General features: G+C 53.2%; 1 protein-coding gene across 1 annotated transcript in view; it reads right to left on the minus strand.

Annotated features, from left to right (window-relative positions):
- Window positions 1-21,234, minus strand: part of LOC132320046 (hydrocephalus-inducing protein homolog) — a 144,577-nt gene that overhangs the window by 1,529 nt on the left and 121,814 nt on the right. The window contains exons 57-82 of the mRNA XM_059832149.1: window positions 20,603-20,807; window positions 20,010-20,245; window positions 19,127-19,278; window positions 17,953-18,145; window positions 16,962-17,070; window positions 16,118-16,378; window positions 15,477-15,619; window positions 14,916-15,134; window positions 13,599-13,759; window positions 12,912-13,024; window positions 11,060-11,306; window positions 10,302-10,514; window positions 9,494-9,632; window positions 8,988-9,153; window positions 8,413-8,560; window positions 6,941-7,148; window positions 6,469-6,690; window positions 5,738-5,907; window positions 5,347-5,545; window positions 5,014-5,172; window positions 4,612-4,892; window positions 4,046-4,265; window positions 2,994-3,206; window positions 1,390-1,553; window positions 922-1,072; window positions 278-508 (exon numbers count right to left, since the gene is read on the minus strand). Coding sequence (XP_059688132.1) covers window positions 278-508; window positions 922-1,072; window positions 1,390-1,553; window positions 2,994-3,206; window positions 4,046-4,265; window positions 4,612-4,892; window positions 5,014-5,172; window positions 5,347-5,545; window positions 5,738-5,907; window positions 6,469-6,690; window positions 6,941-7,148; window positions 8,413-8,560; window positions 8,988-9,153; window positions 9,494-9,632; window positions 10,302-10,514; window positions 11,060-11,306; window positions 12,912-13,024; window positions 13,599-13,759; window positions 14,916-15,134; window positions 15,477-15,619; window positions 16,118-16,378; window positions 16,962-17,070; window positions 17,953-18,145; window positions 19,127-19,278; window positions 20,010-20,245; window positions 20,603-20,807 — 4,923 coding nt within the window. The remainder of the gene's footprint in view (window positions 1-277; window positions 509-921; window positions 1,073-1,389; window positions 1,554-2,993; window positions 3,207-4,045; window positions 4,266-4,611; window positions 4,893-5,013; window positions 5,173-5,346; window positions 5,546-5,737; window positions 5,908-6,468; window positions 6,691-6,940; window positions 7,149-8,412; window positions 8,561-8,987; window positions 9,154-9,493; window positions 9,633-10,301; window positions 10,515-11,059; window positions 11,307-12,911; window positions 13,025-13,598; window positions 13,760-14,915; window positions 15,135-15,476; window positions 15,620-16,117; window positions 16,379-16,961; window positions 17,071-17,952; window positions 18,146-19,126; window positions 19,279-20,009; window positions 20,246-20,602; window positions 20,808-21,234) is intronic.

Consider the following 21,234-nt stretch of genomic DNA (forward strand, 5'->3'; position numbering starts at 1 on the left):
AACTGAAAATACCCACGCTAAGTAAGGAGCACGTGGCACAAGGACCTGCCACGTGAGGCCTGATGGGAGCATATCACAAGGGGCAGCATGGCAGACTCCACCAACACAGGGCGATTCCCGCTAGGGATATTCTCACACACTGCTTCACCTCCAGATTACTAGCAGGTCGGAGCTGTCACCCTTGGAAAGAAGCCCCAGATGGTTCATGTAGGGCAGAGCACCCCTCCCAGAAAGGCTGCCGGAAGAGGAGAGCGTACAGGACGAGCTTTGCTCCTACCTCCGACTGTGCAGGAACAGTGAAATGTGGGGGAACGATGACATCGGGCACTTCGCAATCTGTGGCAAACGTCACCGGGACAGGCAGAGGGTTCTCCACTTTGACGGTGGAAGACACTCTCTGCCGAACAGCGGCGGTCATTTCAACAGTGCTGAGGGGTCCCGAAGCGGTGGCCTTGAAAGTCACCATGTAGAACAAGTACTCCTTGGTCACCTCGTTGAGGAAGGTCACCTGAATGAGAGAAAAAGGGAAGCACTATATAAAAATATACCAGCTGTGCTAAGCCAGCCCAAAGAACCCCCCAAGCTCAGCACCCTACTTCCAAGAACGGTGGTAAGCAGCCACCCAGGAAGAGTGCCAGACTGGGGAAAGCACGTGTGGTATTTCCACTCTGGAGTCTCCTGATTGCCTATTGCTTCCAGCTCACCAATGGCCTGACCCACCTGTGCTCTGCAGCCCCCAGTGGGACCCTCGCAGAGACTGACACGTGAGTGGGGCACGTGGAGAGGTGCCTGCTGTTCAGTACCCGCCCAGGACACCTACAAGCCCACCAGTGGGCACGTGGAGGTATGAAAACAGGCACGTAGCTTCTCAGTGAGCAAAAAGCTCCTTGAAGGGCTCCACAGTCTGGTGTCCACACTTACCGTTGCGTTAAAGACTCCTTCCTTGTAGGAGAGGAACGTGAGCTTGTAGTCCTTTTTGGCAGAGCCTGGCACGTCAATGTAGTCCAGCCCCTGCAGCACAGAACTGCTTTCCAGGTTTTCTGGTTTGAGTATGTCCACTACCACGAGGAACCTGTGGGTGAGAAGAATGCAGTGAAGCTCAACGGGAAGGACTCCCATAGGATACCCATCGTGGGGGGGCACAACACAGCTCCTCACACCCTCAATGCCTCAGGCAGAGGGAGCCAGCTCTCATCCCCTCAGAGGAAAACCCTCCAGGATGGGTCTGCATACGCAGAACGTGGGTAGGGTGATCCCAGACACCTACGGCCAGAAATGGGCCGAGGAGAGTAAAAAACTTGCAGGAAGGACCTTCCGGGCAGTGGGAAGCCCTTCCTTGCGCTGCTGCAGGGATTGCTGATGGGACGAGACTTCCTGGGCCGGACTCACCTCTGCGGTCTGTTCAGCCAGTTGGAAACAGGGATGAGCTCAGTGTAGGAAGTCCGACATGGTACCTGCCGGAAAATGGTCCCTGAACACTTTGGGGCCTCAGCAGTCCCTTGCAAGAGGTAGTACAAGCCTGTCCCATCCGGCAATGGGAAGAAGATGGAGCCCTAGAGACAAGAAATAGGATAAGTGAGCTCTCCTGCTCTCTGTCTGGACGAGTTACTGGCTCTCGAGCACACCTGGCCAGTCCCATGTCTCAGGCTGTCATTTGAGCAGCTTTGAGCAGGTCCAGCTGGCAGAGCTGTGACCGCAGCCCTGTGTCCCACGCAGGTGGAGATGGCAGTGTCATACCCGCTCGGGCTGGCACAGCCACGGGACACAGAGGCAACACGTCTGGGCAAGGCAAGGAAGCACCAGCCCTGCAGCAGAGCTGGTCTGACCGTCCTAGCACCCTTTTACTTGCCTTACTAACGTGGGCACATCAGCTGCCAGCCCTGTGCTTGTGCAGGGACAGCCGTGGTAAGGGGGTGGCAGTCCCTACTAAGCTTGACTGCCCCGGCAGTGCTGGGATTAGCCCCAGCATTACTGCCAGGAGAGCAGCCTGTAAGCTAACACGGCAGGGTCCCACCAGCCAGGGTGGGCCACGAGAAGCTCATAACCAGTACTCATCGGGTGCCAATGGGTCACAGCCACCTGCCTGCAGCACCTCCTCTGCCTCCAGAGCAGCATGAAGAGTCCTGCAGTTTTCAGCAAGGCTGTACATTAAAAAGATACTGAGCCTATGCAACCCTACAGGGCACAGATCTGCTCCGCACCCTGGAGACTGAGCCCAGAAGTCTCTGGCCTCCACTCTTGCTCTGGCCTAAATTCTGGCGTGGTGTAAGATCAGCTAGAGGGGGCCAAGGGGCAGGTGTCTGACACCCACCTCCAGCACCCCGGAGCCGTTCGGAATTGACCCCCTTGATTTAAGAGCTTGTCCCTGGTGCATCTCAGAAATAGTGCTCATGGAAACAGAGGGGCCAGTCACCCTACCTGCCCAGCCTGAGACCTGCAGGAAGGGCTCCTTCCAAAGCTCCCACATCACCAAAGGTGATGTCAAGAGAGGTATCTGTGTTGTTTCCCACCCGACTGCTCATGGTGAGGGGGGGCACTGAGAAATGGCAGGGCAGCTTCGCCCCCTCGTTCCCTGCATGCTGCAAAAGGACCCCAGCAGGGCAGTGCTGGCAGAAGCGGCCGCGCCCAGGGCTTGGGGAGCCTGTGCAGCCCACAGGGCTGAGCACAGGGTGGGTCTCCGAGCCCCCCTGGGCTGCACAGGCAGGGACCAGGAGCTGCACAGAACGAACTTCATTTCCTGGACCTTCAGACAACCTGGTTTTTCAGGTTAGCTGCTCCAACACATTTAATGGTCAGTCCAGACTTCCCACCTGCAGTTCCCTTACACCTGGCCTCTAGCCACCAAGAAACCCAGCTTCCAACATGGGATCACAGGATAATTTCAGCTTGGAGGGGACCTCTGAAGGTCATCTTGTCCAACCCTCCTGCCCAAAGCTGGGTGAGCTATGAGGGTCATGCTACCGAGGGTCAGCGTGCTGGCACAGCTCACATACCTGATGCTGCTGCTTCTCAGAGCTCATGGTTAGGGGTTGGTAAATGATCTTGTAGGGCTTGTTTTGTTGATTGGCCTCTAGATGGAAAAATTCAGGCCCCTTCCAGTGTTCCCCCTCAATGACAGGTTGCGTGGTCCAGGCCTCATTGCTTGGGTTGGACAGGAGGATGGTCTGGCTGTGCTCCTGGCGCACGTCGCATGCGAAAGTCAGTGTCTGCAACAGAGGAGCACAGAGGCTGCTTGCTCATACCGAGGAATCCTTTCCACTCGGACTCTGACTAGCTCTACGCACAGGGAGCAGCTTTTCCTCGTCGTATGCAAAATTCCCGTTTGAGCCATAGATTTTGGTGTAAACCAAACTGTCGGTTCTTAGAGAGGGAGAGGAAGGGGTGTTTTGCATGCTGGGTGAAGGGGGATGCCGCCTCCCAAGGAGGGGAGAAGGAAGATGGGGAGTCCTGGAAGGAAATCTCTCCTGTGCAAGGACAAGACCTGCAGCCGCACAGCCCCTTCGTGGGCAGGCTGGAGAGCAGCTCCGGGCTCTCTTTTGGGAGCAAGAGCCAACACCCCCCAGCTGCACCCTCCTGCGATGCCCGTGAGGGCCAGGAGTCCTCCAACGCTGCATCCCTGGGCCCTAGGAGCTGGATGCAGACGCCTTGCCCACTCCTAGCGCTGAATGCCCTCCCCAGTCCCGACAGGGAGGAAAAGTGTGGCTGCGGGTGCAATACTGGGAGTACAGCTGGGCAGCTCTGTGGGGAGGGTCTCAGAAGAGCCCTGCAGGGTGTCCCTGCAGCAAGGGTGCTGCAATGCAGAGCCAGGACAGCTGAGGTGCTCGCTGGAGGAGCAGCACCGTTAACAGGGGAGGAAGGCAATTACAGGGCTCAGAAATTTTGGGAATCCTGCCCAACGTTTTTTTCAGGTCTCTGGGATACCCAGGCAGGATGACAGGCAGGAGCGAGTCTATGCACGTAAATATCCTCCAGTCCCTGCCCTGGGAGAGATGTGGTGCAAACGGTGGTGCAAGGAGAGGACCCATCCTGTCTCTGCTCCAGTTACCTCTTTGGTCACAGGGGTCTCCATGCAGCATCCTGCCAGCGTAAGCCGGAGCGGCTCACTGCCCTGGATGAAGCACTTCAGGTCCTCGTACTGGATAGCATGGCTCAGCTTAGAGGGGTGGAAGGTCACAACGAAGGGGACATCCATTCCTGGGGAGAGGTAACCCTTGGCGGGGCTGATGGAGAAATCTGGCTTGAAGCTCGCGATGTCCCACTTAAACCTTGCCAAGGAAAGCACAAGGACAGGAAGAAAGGATTAGCAATGGGGAGGCTGCGAACGCAACGTGCCGTTTCTAATCCTCTTGTGGGCTTTTCCACCAGATTTCAGGCATGACGCTGAGCCACCTGGCAATAAGGCTGCAGGCTGGCCAGGACTCAGCTGCACCCATCTGTAAACAAGGTTTTGGTTGTATCCCTTGCTAACTTCCAGGGCCTGACGGCACAGCCTTGGCTGCCCAACTCTCCACTGGGACGGAAAAGCAGAGGGGAACTATCTGGGCAAGTTACAGCTCCATCCAACCCTCATCCAAGCTCTCAGCCCTCAGAGAGAACAGGGTTTTGCATTACTTGACTCCTATGTCGCCCGTGTTCTGCATGATGATGCGCCGGGATGTGTAGCTCTGCTGCACCACCGCTCCAAAGCTGAGGTGTTCCTGGTCCAAGCTCACATGGATGCCCTGGCAGGAGCCCCGCACCATGAAGAGGGAGCGCACCAGGCCGTTGCACTCCATCGTCACTTCTTCGGTGAATGGCTGGATGCGGCGTTTTGGGGAGAAGGTCACCTCCACTTTACAGGTGTCTCCTTTGGGCTTCAGACTTAGTTCGGTGGTGGGGTTCAAGCAGAGAACCTGCCCAAAGAAATGAGTGGAGACTACTACTACAATTGTAACTACTAGCTCCTGCCCAGAGCAGCTCATAGCTACCAGCAGGCACACCAAAGTGCTCTCCAAGTGAAGGAAGGAGCCTTACCCCAGCTTCTTGGAGCTCTGGCATGGTGGACATGAGACGGAGCTTAAAAGTAAGAGGGGCAGCACTGTTGTTTGCTATGGTGACCATCTTCTTCACCGTCTGTCCGATGGAGAGGGCTCCCAGCTTCACCACCTTTCCTCGTGGGTCCACAACATCAACCTGAGGCAGGAGGGATTAATATAAAGTGAAGGGAAAGAAGGAGAAAAGGTTTTCTGCCACCCTCATGGCAGAAAACCAAAACATGGTAGGCTGGGGAAGAGATGAGGAAAATGAGAGAGAAAGCCATGCTGCCTGCCTGCCACCTGGAGTTTTAGGGTTTGGATTTCATCTCACCTTCATTTTCATGCCCCTTCCTCGGACCTCAACAGTCTGCTGGCAAAGACCATTGATTTCAAAAGGGATGAGCTCACGGTAAGACGCAACCTCTCTGGGATAGAAAGTGATGGGCACCTCCACTGTCCCTCCTGGGCGTAGGACGTGCCCTGGGAAGTCCACCTCCAGGTACGCGGTGTTGGTGAACAAGCAGTTCAAACTGGCAGAAAGCACAGCAAAGAGGAGCAGAGGTGTCACAAGGCTGTGTGTGCTCAGACAACAACATCAGGGCTACTTGGGGCTCTCCTTTCTCCTCCCCCTGCATCTTCAGGATTTCACCCACAGTGGTCACGAGGACATGGAGCAGGCATGCGCTAAGCAAGGGTTGAAGGAGTGTGCGGAGAAGGCCTACCTCATATCCCTGTCTGCCTTGTTTGTGATGACAAGGGTCCGCTGGGCAGGTGGCATCCCAGCATGGTAGATGAAGCAGGCTCCAAAGTCGAGTCTGGTGGTGGAGAAGTGGACAGCGGGCACTACCACGGTGGCCAGGAACACGCAGGTAAACGTGGGACCCTTGCTGATCTGGTGGGGCAAAAGACAGCATGAGCCAGGTGAGGAGGTGGGAATTACAACCCCAAACACCAGAGATGGCTGAGGAAGAGGATGGGGGACAGCTGGCTGCAGTGACCATAAGGAAAAGCAAGTACCAAAGGACCCCAGAATAGAAAGAGAAGGCGGAATGCTTGGGCTAAGAGGGAAAGGGTTTTTGAAGAGTCATGGCCCTGCTTTGTGCAGCCATGTGCTGGCAAGACCGTTCTGAGCTGTGGGACCCGATTCAGGAGGGGCCTGGCAAGGAGAAACAGCTCCATCCCCGCGCACATCTAGAGCCCCTCCAAATTAGCGGCAGAGAGGGCCTGGGGCATACGTCCTGCCACAAAAGCACCTCCCAAAGTAGTCCTGGATAAGCACTTAAGTATTAAAATATTCCATTCAGAAGCTGTCAGGCTCTTTATTGCAGCAGCAGGAGCCTCTCTGCCTCGTTCAGGCTCTTCAGTGACGGAGCTCACCCCCAGCCCTGGCCTCCTGCTGCCAAGCTGCTGCGTAGGGAAGGCGAAGGTCCCGTATTAAACACCGGTGCCTCACCTGCAGCGTCAGCTCTACATCCTTTAAAGAGCACATCTTCTGTGGGTGAAACACCAGCTGGGCCTCTGCTTTCCCCTCCGCCTGCACGGTGCCCGTCTGAGGGGTGACGGCAAGGACCTTCTTACGGGCTGGGGGGCCGCTCAGCTCCCACGAGAAGGTGAAGCTGAACTTGCCATTATTGCGGATGCTGAAGATGCGCTTGATGTTCTCGTTTAGCTGTACCTGCAGGGAGAAGACGGTGAGGACTAGGGCTTGGAGCACATGCAAAGCGCTGGCTGGCCCAGCAAGTGCTCCTTCATCTTTCACATTCAGCTAATGACCTGTCTGAAAGATCAATCTCCCTCCCTCTAGAGACCCACAGATGAAGAAAAAACGTTCCCTCTTAGTCAAACATATCTGCAAAGCTCCTGGTTAAGGCCGAATCTTGCAGGGCTTTGTGGGGCAAATGGTTCAGGGAACCAGCGCTGCTCACCTCCTTGAGATCAATGACGTTGACCTCCTGTGCGCTGAGCTCAGTGACACAGCCGTCGCCGTCCTCACAACTGACAGACGCGTTCACGCTGTAGCCGGTGGCCTTGACATTCAAGGAGAGGGGCTGGGTCTTCCTCTTGACATTGCACTTGAGGTTGAAGACCACCTCTCCTTCTAGTGTTGGTGTGAAGATGACTGTAATGGGAAGCCTGGGGAGAAAAGATCCTTTTTGCTCCATTCACTGCCTCTTTGCTTTCTTGGCCCCACATTGCCTGCTCTGGGAGGGCAGGCTGTGCAATGGCTGTGGTGAGACCCCAGGCCTGGGAGAAACCAGGAGCAGCACTCTGCCCTCCCAGGGCCTTCGCTATGGAGCGAGCCCTGGTGAGAACTGTTTAGGGTATGATGATCCCATGCAATGAAACGGCAGAGGATACAACGACAAGGCAGCAAACCCTGAGCTAACGCTGACCTTACTGCCCTGCCCATGTGCTACAAGGCAGCACTGGGTTAAGACCCCACTTCTGTCCCACACACAGAGGAGGGCACTCCTAGAGACCCCCAGTCTCTCTGATCTATACGACAAGGGTAACAGCCTCTTTGCAAAGAGGAATCACCCAGCTCCCGTGACAGCTGTGCAACGCGGGTGCCACCAAACTGCCTCTTTGTAATTTCTGTGGATAATTTCTGGGTACGTGATCAAACACAACCAAACTACAGAGATTGAAGGAATTACCACCTCTCAGGTGAGCCACAGTAACTGATACAGGATGTTCTCTTATCTTACACCCTGTGGCAAGCCAAAATTCAGCATCTTTTAAGCCACAGCAAAACTGCCTGGAGCTAACGCGTTCTCCTTACACCCAGGCAGGCTATGAGTGGGCACAGGGACATTTGTGGTGGATCAGCAGATGAGCTGGTGACCTGCTTGAACTCATGATCATGTCTGATCACAAGTCACAGCTGCAGTTTACAAGAAAAGAGCATCCATTTTCTGACAGGTGATCCTGCAAAACACAGCTAGCTGTGTAAGCCTGTTGCTGTCCCCCATGATGGGCTTATATGCTGCTTGTGTGCTTTGCTGCTCTTGGTCGCTTTGCCCAGACCACGCGTGGTGGACTCTGTCACTAAAGGAACACAGAGGAGAGAGGAGACCTTGCACACTTAAGGCTGCTAGCTCAGGGGAATCACAGAGTTAAAACCTCCAAACATGCTTTTGTCATCAAAACTAGAAGATCCAAAGCTTGAACTTCTCCAGGAAGGGGGCCTAGAAGACCGGGGTAACCCCGGCACAGCCACTCTATGGAGAAACCTGAAGTTTCATGGTGTCCCCATTGGGAAGGAACAAAACAAGGCAGATGTATGCTATGGCCAAGAGTCACCTGGTGAATGTGGAGGGGAGAGCGTCTCAAAAGCAAAATGATGGTGCTGCATGTGGCACATGGGAGAGGGAATCTGACCCGTGAGCCCTGTTACCTTGACAGAGGAGCGATGGAGCCTTCCAGGGGCTCTATTTTCACGGAGGTGTTGCATCCCTCTGAGAAGAAAGAGCTTTCTCTGAAAGCAAAGCTGAAGGCTTCCTTCTCACTGTTGATCATATAGACAGTCTGGCGTACCTCGTGCCCTGGGGAAAGGACAAAGCAGCTGCTGAAAACCTTTTGTTCCTCTGGCCACCAGACCACCACTGCCCACTGTGCTCCTGCCTGCTGGCTGAGCCCAGCAGGCAATCTGCAGTGAGAAGCACTGCCTGCAGCATGGCACGCTCAGGATGCCAACATGGAAACGTACTTCTGACCCCCTGGGCTCCCCCGCATCACCCCCAAATCCTCTCTTGGAAACAGCCCCAACTACATGCCGTATCCCTGACACATGCCTTCCTCCCTTCCCCTTCCTCTCCCTCGTAACACTTGGGTGCCAGGAGCTGGATGCTCTGCTCACAAGTGCCTGTTTCCATTTCCACCTTCCTCGTGGGAGCTTGCTGGAATGATGGGACTGCTGGGCCCCTGGAGAGGTACGCTTCTGAGCACATAAGCTATAATCATGGTGCTCACCGATTAACAGCAGGTGGAAGTTCAGGTGGGATCTGTCCAGAGTCACGAGCGGGTCGGTGGTGTTGCCCACCAACAGGAACGGGACCGAAATGCTTTGCTCAGGGATTGTAAAGACCCAGAATGATTCTGTGATGTCCAGGTGCCGGGGGACAAATTCAAACTTGATCTGGGGGAGAAAGAGGCAAATGAAGGAAAGTTGCTCCCCTGGCTGGGTAAGGGGAGCGGGGTGCAGTCTATACCACCAAGAAACCCCCCAAACCTCCACCTTATGTTGCTGTGAGCTCAGAGATAGGCTGTTGTGCCACTTACAGCCCAAAAGCATGGCAGATGCGGGGTACAGGGTGAGGACAGGTTCATCTGCCAGCTCAGTTACATTGCAGTCAAAAGTTTCTTCATGGTCTTGGCAAGCTCACAGAGACATGGGATGCCCAGTAAGTGTAGATATAGCCGGTGTTAAATTGGCATACACGTGTACCGGATCTACTTTCTTAATTTTCTGCACCCACCTCTGCTTTCTTCCCCGGCTGGATCTGACCTCTCTCTGTGAGGCAGAAGAAAGCCACCTGCTCTGGTGGGGCTGCAGGGTCTTGGCAAGTCCACTGGAAGGAATACACGGAACTGGTTGGGTTCATAACCCTGATGGTCCTAGGCACACAAAGCAAAAAAAAGGACTACTAAGGTCGTGTTGGGATGTTAATGACTCTGTCCTGTAGCAGACATCAGGCACTGCCAATCCTGCACACCATCTGGAAGGGGTTATGTGGTACAGGGGAACGATGTTGGGAGCACAAACATTTCACCTGCTTTCTAGGGGCCCTGTTTGTCTCTCAGGTGGCTAAAAATTAATGGCTATCAACAAAGAAATTAGCAAAGAAATTAGCCAAAACCTCTTGCATATTAAAACAGTGAGATCAAGTGAAAGTGGTAAAATGAAGTCCAGCAAGACTCCTTTAGAAGATAGTACTCTCTGTTGTGGTTGCAGCCTTCGCTGACCCTGTCTAACTGGTATCTCAGAGGTGCAAGAATGTCCCAAGGATGCTCTTCAAAGGGACAAAGGTTGTACTGGCCACATTACATGGGCTGGGGATATGTGGTCCTCCCAGACTGACCCATACCTTACTGAAGACAAAGAACAAAAAATTGGCCAGTTGGTCTTCAGTGAGCAGCTTGTTCCAGCCCCAAAACAGACTGGTGGCCAAGTCTCAGCAGGTCACAGACAAGGTACCTCAGGGCTTGGAAGAGTAGCTAGAGAGGTCTCTGGTTAAGGAGGGTGACTAGGAGACCACAAACAGGGGAAACCATGCCCACACCTACCTGCTGTTCCTGCCGCGCACTCCAATTGCCGCAAACTCAATCACTTTTGTGTTGAGATCGAACGTTGCCCCTTTTGGTCCCTGCAACTCTGGGTTGCGCCTTTTTGCAGTGATGTAGTCAGAGTCTTCCAGTTCAAAGTGGCAGTTTGGCATCAAGCTTCTCCCCTTCACAACCACCTCTGGGCACTTCTGATTTGGCTTCACGTTAGGAATACTAGGAAGAAAGGGACTGGTATTAGCCAAACTAACATTTCTGGACGGCAGCTGCTTGTCTGTCTCCTTGTACAGCACAGAGCGCTGCATCCTCTCTCCGTCCAAGCGTTGCTCAGCAAATCAAACAGAATTGCACTCCCTGCCATGGAGGCAGCAGAGGTGAAATGGCAGAAGCATGACCAGTTATGTGTCTAGAGACCAACCGCAGCACACAAGTTTCTATATAGGTAAGGAGGCCGTGCTTGTCTGATAAGGAAGCGTAGCTAAGGACTAGCTGGCCCCTTGACAGCCTTTCTGGATCTCTCGTTCCAGATTTTGCAACCCTCCAGGAGCTTAATATTTCATACAATGTCTTTTCCCACTGTCCCATACCTGCTTCTATCAAGGCTGGATGACCATCTTTCTTTGTTCCTGTACGTTAGTTGTTTCTGCTGCCTCTCTGGGGCTGGCTGTCCCCAGGTCTGCACTCCCACCCACCCCAGTCAGAGGTATTACCACGACTATCTATCAGTAGCATGAGTTGAAAAGTGGCTGGACGTTTCCTACCTGCAGAGCATACGGCTCTGAAAGTCCCCCATGTACACCGGAGAGAACTTCATCTGGAAGAGCTGCTCCTGGCCGGCAGCGATGGTGCCGCTGCCGGGCTCGACAGAGAACAGCGGGGCGGCACTGACGGCGTTCAGAGATGAGCTCAGGGAGGAGGAGACGTGCTCCACAGCATGGTCCAGCTGGCTCGAACAACGGCTAGACCGGAGCTTCACAGAGGTACCAGAAGTGGAGGAAAGGAATTCCCCTGCAATGAGGAAGAGGTTATAGCAGGATATCTTTCAAGGAGAAAATCCTCTGTTCCCAGCAACTCTGCCTTCTGCTGCAGGCGAACAGAAGGGAGGTGGGATGCACTTGGAGCATCCCTGGCCAAGCGCTTTCAGCAGGAGGACTCCCGATGAAGAAGAGGAAGAGGGGTCAGGTTGCTTTTTGTTTCTGTGTTACTGCTTGCTAAATCGTCATCCCAGAAAGTCCTGGGGACGGGTGTGAAAGTGAGGACGGACAGGAGGGAAAACTGAGGGTGGGGGGCAGCAAATAGAGTGAAAAGGCCCAGCAGAGACCCAGGGAAGCACGTGAATCAAAACACACAACTGAACATCAATCTGTAGAGATATTCAGATGATGGACAGGAAGGCTATGTCTATGTTAGCAAATGAAATGGGCCCAGGACTGAATCCCGCTGCTTCACTCCACGCTGTTAAACTCCCTCCATCTCCAGGACTGGGGAGCTAGATGCAAACTTCTCCTGCAGAACTGCTTCTGGCCAGCGTTCCTTCCCAAACCATACCCAGGAACTAACAGTAGAGATGTCTGGTGTTACAGCATCTGGGAAAATTTCTGGGCGCTGTTTCACGTCCCAGCACAGCCAGCCTCAGCGCTTAGCATTAAGGACAGCGTTAAGTCCTGCTCCCCAGTTGCCTACAGAACTGAATTTTGTTTGTTGTGCATGGTGGAGAGAAGGCTTTGGGGAACAGCACTGCTCTGTCCTTCACACCCTTTCCTTCCTTCCTCTTTGTCAGGCTTTCATAACCGACAACCAGCCAGCTAATGGCACAGCAGACCGGCTTCAGCACAAGCGTGCCCCGTGCCGGGGAACAGCCAACACCAGGACCCACAGGGGAGGGAGTTAAGCACATTCAGAGCGTCAAGGACTTTGGTTGAGGTCTCCCAGCTCGGCAATCAGACAAGCTGCTTGTGCTAGGAAACGCAAGGGTTGACAGCTCTCCTCATTCCTGTTCCTGATGAGACCTCTTGGACACACAGCCCTGTTTCCCCGCACAACCACGCTGCTCCCAAGGAGACCACGCGCTCAGACACAAACACATTACTGCAGGTTAATGAGTCACAGCCCCGCCGTTGAGCTCCGATGGCTGCTGTGAGCAGGGTCTCCGCCTGCAGCAAACACTCCCGTGCCCGAGTTAGGAGGATTAATTTAGACAGTGACTTTGCTTTTGCTGTAGACTGGGGAATTGCACACAGACAGTGTCTGCAGGTCAGCGAACCCGTTGTTACACTATCAATTTTCCCAGTCTCAGAGACTTGCCAAAGAAGTGCCCTGATGTCCCCCTTCCCAGTCCCGACCCACCACGTGGCTCTCCCCTGAGCCAGGCCCAGCTCCCGCGCAGAGCACAAGCGTCAGAGCAAGTGTAGGAGGGTCTGAAAGGCAGAGAGGGGGCAAGGAGAAAGTCTCCAGCTGCAGCTGGGAAGATGCTGGTGAAGGTGGGTGACCAGACAGCGATGAAAAAGCAATTCATGCTCTGGGTGGAAGTGGTATAGTCTTCTCACAAAGCCCTCAGCTACCAACTGAAACACCCCGGGCACTCCCAGCTGCCACAGAGAGCTAGTGCCTTACCATCCAGACTGGGCAGGAGCAGCTCCCCAGTATGGCTCACTGCCCTTTCATCCTCCACAGCCCTCATCCAGGTGTATTCCAGGGCCACATTCCCTGTATTGGACAGCTGGAAACTGAAAAGCAAGGAGGAGGCATAAAAAGAAAACGTCCAATAAATACCAAGCAAGTAGAAAAGTAACCCTGTACGGTGGGCTCCCGGCACCCCTTTCTTTATGCTGAGTAGCATCTTCTTCCCCAGACAACTCTGCCACGTCTAGATCGCTGCCCTGGGCTGCCCCGAGACAAAGTATTTCAAAGTTTGGAAGTTTAAGAGGAAATGGCAGACATGGTGCCCAGGAGAATTAATCCAAGGGTCTTACTCTGGTCTTTATGTCTCGGTTTGGTGTTATTTTGACTGAAAACTCGTCTTCAAGCAGATAAGGACAGGCAACACACAATGAAAGCAAAACCATGGTTGTTCTCAGCAGAAAGGCATGGCAGGATGGCAACCACCATCTCCTGCTTGGCTTTGTGTGTAGATATGCGGGCCCCAGCACCCAGCCAGGACTTGGAAAGGATGAAACCAAAAAATTATGTGTTTAAAGGGAAGAACAACAGGTGAGACTGCTCTAGGGAAGCAGACACCGTGTCAGCCCTGGGCAAAGGCAGCTCCCACACGCAGGTCCCTGCCTGGCCTCCAGCACTCACGTGAACGTCCTCGTCTGGAAGAGCAAGGTCTCCTCGAACTGAATCATGTCCGTATCCAGCTTGAACTCGGCGTAGTCAACGACAGCACTGAGGCGAAGCTCCACCTCACGGCTGCTCTTCTCCAGGACAGTGTGAGCTGGTTCTGGCTCTGGCTCGACCACCTCCAAACAGGACAGGAAAGAATCACTGAGCAGAGCCCAGAAAGCCAGGCTGAACAGGGAGTCTTTTGGCCTCCAAAATCAGCCACATAGAGGGGCTAGAAAGGACCATTCCCATTTATTTCCCTGGAAAGATGATAAATTGTGACCCTTCCGCTACAATATTTGTTTCTACCTACTGATCAGAGGAATCACCACGACTGCAAATACACCCATGGGGACTATGGCCGGGTATCGGTCCCCGTGTTTCAACCCTGCAGAGTGTCTGACCTTCTTCCTGGCTCCCCATAAATCTAGCAGGCCCCTAAATTAGGATTAAGTTCCGCTGCTGGAGCTCTGTGGATGGAGAACCCCAAGAATGAACAAACCTAGAAAGCACCTTTTCCTTCTTGTCTTAGGAGAAAGTGCTTTCCAGACGTCTCGGGTGGGGCAACAGCCACACTGGTGGGGGCTGGGGATGGGCATTTTGGGATGGGCACAAACTCACTAGGAAAGTCTCCAACTGCTGATGCTCGGATGGGGAAGAAGTTTGGTTTACAGGTCTTACAATGGTTCAGAAACTAGGGAAGACCCATCACCCAAGACAAGTGTGTTTGGCAAGAATGATAGTAAAAGCAAGAGTTTCTGGAGATGATACTTCTCCGAACTCCCGCATGACTGCCATATAGTGCCTGGGCTGCCCCATAATGAGCTATCCCACACGATATAGAGACCACAACTAAAATCTCCAGTACCAGTACAGACAGAGCTCAGAGCTCACCCGCAATGTGCTGGTGGGCTAGCCAGCATACACGAAAGAGCGCTAGTGTTGCTCTCCACTTTAAAACAAGGGGACAGAGCGCAGTGGATTTAACTCCTTGTTGGTGAAAAGGCACTGATTCAGATGAATAGATTTTCACACCATAAAATCAGCAGAGACTGATAGTTTGCACGTGGCTAAATGTCTCTTGTAAACTAAACATCTCTCGTCAAAAAGACTTCCCCATCTTGTGCGAGCGTAGCAGGTCACCGTGCATCCACCTCTCCCCTAAAAAGCACTGCTGGTTAACCTCACGGATGGATTAAATGTCAGGAGGAAGCAGGAGCCAGCTTAGCCAGCAAGGAGGGTGGTCTGCTGCCGTTGGCAGCTCTTTTTGTAGAAGCTCAGTTAGCTTTTTACCTTCTTCTTGAGAGGCCACGTGGCTGCCGGGCCCCTCGCGGCATCCACCCACTTGACGGTGCGCAGGCGGTCGTCCCAGTCGGTAACCAGCTCTGGAGGCAGCTGGAAGGCGATCCTAGCCACCTGACACTTCACAGGGTGCTTTTGGAAAGCGACCGCAACATCCGATTTCAAGGTCACCGTGATGTCCTTAGCACAGCCAGCATGGAGGTGTCCCACCTAGGGAGAACCGGAAAGCCAAGACCAAACTGGAATCACTGGCAAGGGCAAGACTGACAGCAAAGGGATTGATGTGTTGAGGAGCTGTGCCAGGGATCTGCATTTTATTGTGTATTTATCTGAAGTTTGATAGGGAAAAAGTACAAACAAAAGATGCCACCTCCCATAACACGGAGCCTTTTCTGCCGGGCTGACAGCCCTGCCCCAGCAAAGCCAGGGATTGCATCTCCTACGTGGCACTGGAATGGGCTCTCACTGGGACGTGGTGACTCCCTGCTAACTCCTGGCAACCCGCCGGGAAGGGCTCGACCAGTGGGGAAAGGCAGAGCCGTTCAAACTCACCTGGGGGGAGAAGTGAAACGGGGTGTCTGCCAGCCACTCAAACCGCACCGCCTCCCCCCTGCTGCGATTGGTGATGGTGAAGGTCACGGGGTAAGGTGTCCCGATGTGACAGTCCCCGAACTGGATGTGATCCACTCTGGTAGCTGTTAAGAATGAGAGCAAGGGATCTCAGCGTGCTGTGAGGTCCGCCCGCCCCCCTCACACGCACAGACACACGTATGTCCAACTCCTTTCCTCGCTCCAAGCCTTCCTCCCTCTGGGAGGTGCAGATCCCCATCCTACCACTTTCAGAGATACACCCTGACATGTCCCTAAACACGCGGCTGTGTCTGTGCAGAGGGGACATGCGGTGCAGCACGCACGGCCTCTGTGCACAGGGCTGGCACGCTCACAGACCACCAGACCTCCTTTTAGAGATACTCAGCTGAACGCTGGCATCTCTGACCCTTCCCTCCCAGCCTGCACGCGTCCCCCTTGACAGAGGATCCTCCCTTGTGTTCTCAAGCATGGCTGCTCTGCAGGCTACAAAAGGCAACAGGATCTGTCCGCTAAGTCTGGACCACACCTGCACTGGCACAGGGTGAGCAGAAACATGTATTTTCCTCTTCCTTGCTCCATCTTGGCAGCCTCTCCTTTCTTACCCTCAATTATGTCTTCTTCCAGATTGCCTTCAGTGTTCTCTTCGTTGCTGTCTGCCACTAGTCCATGGATGTTATCAAGCGTGAAGTCATCCTCGTAGCCTTCACCCACCAGCTGAATGTCGGTCTCTTCATAGGGGTTGTCCACCACTGAGAGGTGGATCTTCCCTTCCACACGTTGGGCCAGGCTGGGTTTGAAAAGCACGTCAAACTCTGCTAATTCCCCGTGATGCAGGACCAGGCAAGCGGTGTGGGGCTTCCTCCCTGCACAGCAATGGAAATCAGAGACAAGTGATACAGCTGTACAGAGGAAATATTCCATCGGGTATAAGAGGAATAAGAGGTTGAAACACAGCTGTCTCTAAGCACAGGTTCGCCCACCACTGGTTCCAGACCCTCCTCCTATATTCACAAGACTATGAAACCACCATGTATATCACTGCTTAAGCATCTCAACATTAGGTTAACACGCAGCTCTCACTCAGACTTCTCAAGCCGTACGTAAAGCTGAGTCAAAGAGCGGTTTTGGCTTTTGTTGGCTGGCTGTGGGCTCAAGGGCTGCCTCTGTTCAGGCTGGTAACTCCCCACATGCAGCAGAGACCTCAGACGGTCCATTCAAGTGCTGATAATTCCCCGACAACTCAACCCACCACGTCCAGAAGAACAGAAAAACTTCCTACAACTTGCTAGGAGGAAACTCTGCAAAGAGTCCACGGGAAAAAATAGGGGTACAGAGAGCCCCAGGAAAGAAAGTATGTCTAACATCTGGCTGCTGCTTGGCCAGGCCAAGAGCAGGGCACGCATCTTCCCTGTGGGAATGACCACACTTCATGGTTAATGAATTTACCTTCTCCAGGAGAGTCCTCCTTCGTGCCCGCAGCTTGGTAGATGCAGTGTGTGGTGGGCCTGGCTTTCAAGAAGAAAACTCCCCCTTCATCCAACAGGTCTATCATCAACTGAGAAAAGGGAACACAGAGAACGACCACACTGGTGTGGGTACAGGGTGGCACGCGGATCGACACCGTACCGCTGCTGGTCCAGCACGGGGAGCCCAGCACGCTTCCCCGCTTCAAACACAGCTCTTAGCACAAAGTTTAAGTAAAATCAGACAGAAAAAAAGAGTGTTCAGAGGCATTGGGATATCATTAAATTAGAACCAAACAGGACAGAAAGTACTAAAAGCAATGAGCAGAATGGAATTAAACTACAACTGAGTTTAATTAAAATGTAATAAAATGTGATCAAATACAATCTAATGTAACTAGGACATGCCACATTCCCACATGAGAACCAAAGCATGAGAAGAGAGTCGGGAGGAAAAATACCCCATCAACTTTCTTGTGTTGTGTTGAACTGAAAAGGATAGACTGGTCAGAAACTCACATTGCCAAGAGGAACACCCTTCCTGGAAAGCAGAATTCAGTCATTTGCTTAAAAAGAATTTCTGAGACCCATTCCTGTGCAGTTCACTGCGGCACAGAGTGGAAAGAGTAACCGGCATAAAACCCACGGGTGGGTCAAGACTAGCGGAGACAGCAGCAGTGGTTGCAAAGGAGAGGGGGACAAAGACGAAGGGCTGATGGAACTTTCCTAGAGGGATCTGGCTGAGAAACGAGACTTTTCCCACTGGTTTGCCAAAGCATCTTCCAGAAAGTCAGAGGGAGTTATTCTCCTGCGATGGAGTGGCTCTGAGCGCAAGGCAAGGGTTTCATTTGGTGTTCAACTGCACACACAGAGTAGCGGTGCATCTGTGCACCTCTACCACGTTTTTTGGTGCCCTTCCTCCATGGCACAAGGACTTGTTCCCAGACCAGAGCATTCCCTGAGCAGGTCCTCACCTGGACAGGTACGACGCCATCATTCCGAAGGACCAGAGACAGTTTTTCTGAATCACCCAGCAACAGCTTCTTGAAGAGCAGCAGTGGGTTCCCTCTCTTATTGTGAAGGACCGGGCGCAAGACCGTCACTCGAGGCAGATGCCCATCTCCACTGATATCGAAGGTCAGGCTTTGTGCTTTAATTGCTGCAGGGCTGCAGGAGAGGCAGAGGAGAAATCCTTATGGCTGGCACTAACCCATTTCCCACTTGGCAATCAATGAAGCGAGTGCCATCCACTGCGTTTTCCCTGCCTGCTGCTCCTGTACCCCACGACACAGCTCCCTCTCACCCCTCTCCTCCCAGTCAGATCAGGGCCATTCACAAGAAGAATCTGCTCTGAAGAGACAGAGCCTTCCAGAATAACAGTTAAAAATAATTTCACTTCATCGAATCATGCACTACAGCAGGTAAATAATGAAGCAACAGAAGATGAGACATGGCAAATTCACTGGCTGCGGTGATATGAGACATACGCAAAAAGCACAAGCACAGCATGAAAATAGTAGAAAAGCAAGAAGGGAGAAGTAAATAAATAACACCATCACTAAGGATTATTTCCAAGGACACTAAACCAGGAATTGCTTATTACGGCAGAAAGCTGACTTATCTCGTCCCAATTCAGCGACTAAAGGGTTGGGGAAAAGCAGGTCAGATCCCCAGTACAAACACAGGTCCCAGGACAGAGGAGCTGGGCTACTCTTTCGTAAGGGGTCCAATCGCTCCTTTAACATAAAATATGTTAATATACCCCAGGTAATCACATAGGATCATCTCATTTTAACATAAACAAGGAGGAAATAATGCATGCTGACTTGCTGGCACAGAAACCGCTTCATCTAACCCTTTGTCCTTGGAAAGCCCCAGCTCAGCTGTCGCACATCTCCGTTGCTTTCTGATTCAATAACTTCCAGTTGGCTACCTGATGTTCTTCATAGACACTCATATAGGCTAAACTATGACCCTTATTTTTCTGCTCTGCTCTATCTAGTAGTTACTGCCTCCTATATTACCTAATGCTAAGTACTCGACCTAAGGCTAATGAAAGCATTAGGGTTAACAAGAGGTCGACGTCCTCCCAGAGGAGAGGCAGCTATCAGAAAGGTGTCCCCGACAAGATGCCCCAGGGTGAATTACCTTGCCTGGACATCAAGGGATGCCTCAAAAGTGCACTGGTAGCTCTGCATCGCTTGCGGAGTGAAGGTCACTGTAGCAAAGGCGTGGGAGCGGCTGGGCACGCACATCCGAACGGGATCCACCTCGAAAATGTGGCTAACAGGGCTGTTAAGCTTGGGGAACCCACAAAGAGGTGTTAGGAGAAAACATCCTTCAATATGATTTGCCTTAGTCACATATTCGTCATGGGGAACAGCCCCAGGCAGCATTTTCCTTCCTGCTTCCCTGGACAGGCTCCTTCCATCTCAGGGGTGACTCCAAAGTGGCGCTGACCTTGCACACGAGCTGCCAGAAAGCCCAGGAGTGCAAAAGCTTGCTCTGAGCGCTGGGCAGCCAGCCCAGCGTACTTGGGAGGTGGGGACTGCATGGCAAACCCCACAAATAACCTAGAATTGGCCTTTAAAGAGAAGGGAAAGATCAGGGAGCCTGAGGAAATGATCTGCTTCGAGCCCTGGCACATCAGTCCAGTAAAAGCCCCCATCTGAGCATGCTTCCAAGAAGGGTTCAGGTCTCCCACCAAAGATACAGAGGGTTGAGCCAAAACCTTGCTTGAATCACGGAATCACTACGGTTGGAAAAGACCTGTAAGATCATCAAGTCCAACCATCAACCCAACCCCACCATGCCCACTAAACCATGTCCCACAGTGCCTCATCCACACATTCCTTGAACACCTGAGACACACTGAATTCAATTGCCACCCCAGCATTGCTGCTCTCCCCTCTAGTTTGACCTGCACTGAGCTGAACTAGTCCAGACGAGAGGAAGCAATGAATCTGGAGAAGGCGGCAGGCTACAACACAGCCTTTAAAGAGCAACAGTGGCCTTGGCCTCTTGTTCCTACCTTACTGGGGATGGGTTTGATGGAGAAAACCACGTCACAGGGGACTTTGTTCACGTTGCAGATCTTGAAGCGAGCTGTGGCCCGGTGCCCAACCAGAACGTTGGTGAAAATGAACTTGTTCTCATCTGTGACGAACACGCCCTTGTCTCGCACTGTCCGTAGGATCCGGCAGAGGTTGATGCTGCTGCAGATCCGATGTTCCTCAAAGATGGACTCCATGTCATCAACCACAAATGCTGTGAGCAGACAAGAGGGAGGGCTGAGGATGAAGAAGCCTTCCTGCTCAATTTATCTGGACCCTCTTGGCCTCTCAGAAGGCTTGATAAGCCCTTTCTGCCTCGGTCACTGCAAAACCCAACCTGGGTGGGGAGTTGGCTGTGAGGATGGAGCTCAGTCACCCTCAGTCTTAAAGGGCAGCGCTTTCCCTGTATCCTTCCATGCTTCCCTCCCAGCCTCCCCCCACTGGTGGACTTGAAAAGGACTGGAACCTCTGAGGATTTTAAGATGGGACTTTAGGGTTAGGGCGTCTCTCTGTAAGCCTGGGTGCTGATCAGCAGCAGGTCTGGCCAGGGGAACCTGTGGACGGGGCGTACCTGGGAGGCAGGACTCAGCAAACAGGGTGTAGGGGATGCCAAGGGGATTGTCCGTAGGGTCTCTGTCGCTGATGTCGATGGACAGGTACTCCTTGCAGATCCCCACTGGCTCTGCGTGGCAGTCCACTGTGATCATCTGCTGGCCCCCAGGAGGGATGGAGCCAAAGCCAGGGTACACCATGAACATGCCTAGAGTGAGGCGAGCCTGCAGAGAGAGTCCCAGGAGAGGCTTGAGCATCCCCAGCAAGGAGTATGCCACTCCTTGACCTCCAGCCGGGCCCAAGCCCCCAGTCCCAGGGCAGGGAGGGATGATTCCATGGCCCAAAGGCAGCCCCAGGATGACATGAACAAGCTGGGAGGAGGCATAGGCTTGTCCCAAGTGGTATGGAGAAAGGAGTTGCGGTGTGAAGGGTGGAGGTGGTGGCTGGGATCCTTCAACCTCCAGGGGTAAAACAGGAGAGCAGAAACGATGGGAGAGGAGAGAGGGGGCTGGGAAGAAGAAAAAGCAAGGTCATCTCATATCAGCGGACTGGGAGTTCAAACAGGGATGTTCCGCATCTGTGGTATTCATAGACCTGTTTTGGCCAGCAGCTACCAAACACAGGACCTGCTCCCCTCCCTTGAGCCCACAA

The sequence above is a fragment of the Gavia stellata genome, chromosome 33, assembly GCF_030936135.1.
Source record: "Gavia stellata isolate bGavSte3 chromosome 33, bGavSte3.hap2, whole genome shotgun sequence".
Taxonomy (NCBI): domain Eukaryota; kingdom Metazoa; phylum Chordata; class Aves; order Gaviiformes; family Gaviidae; genus Gavia; species Gavia stellata.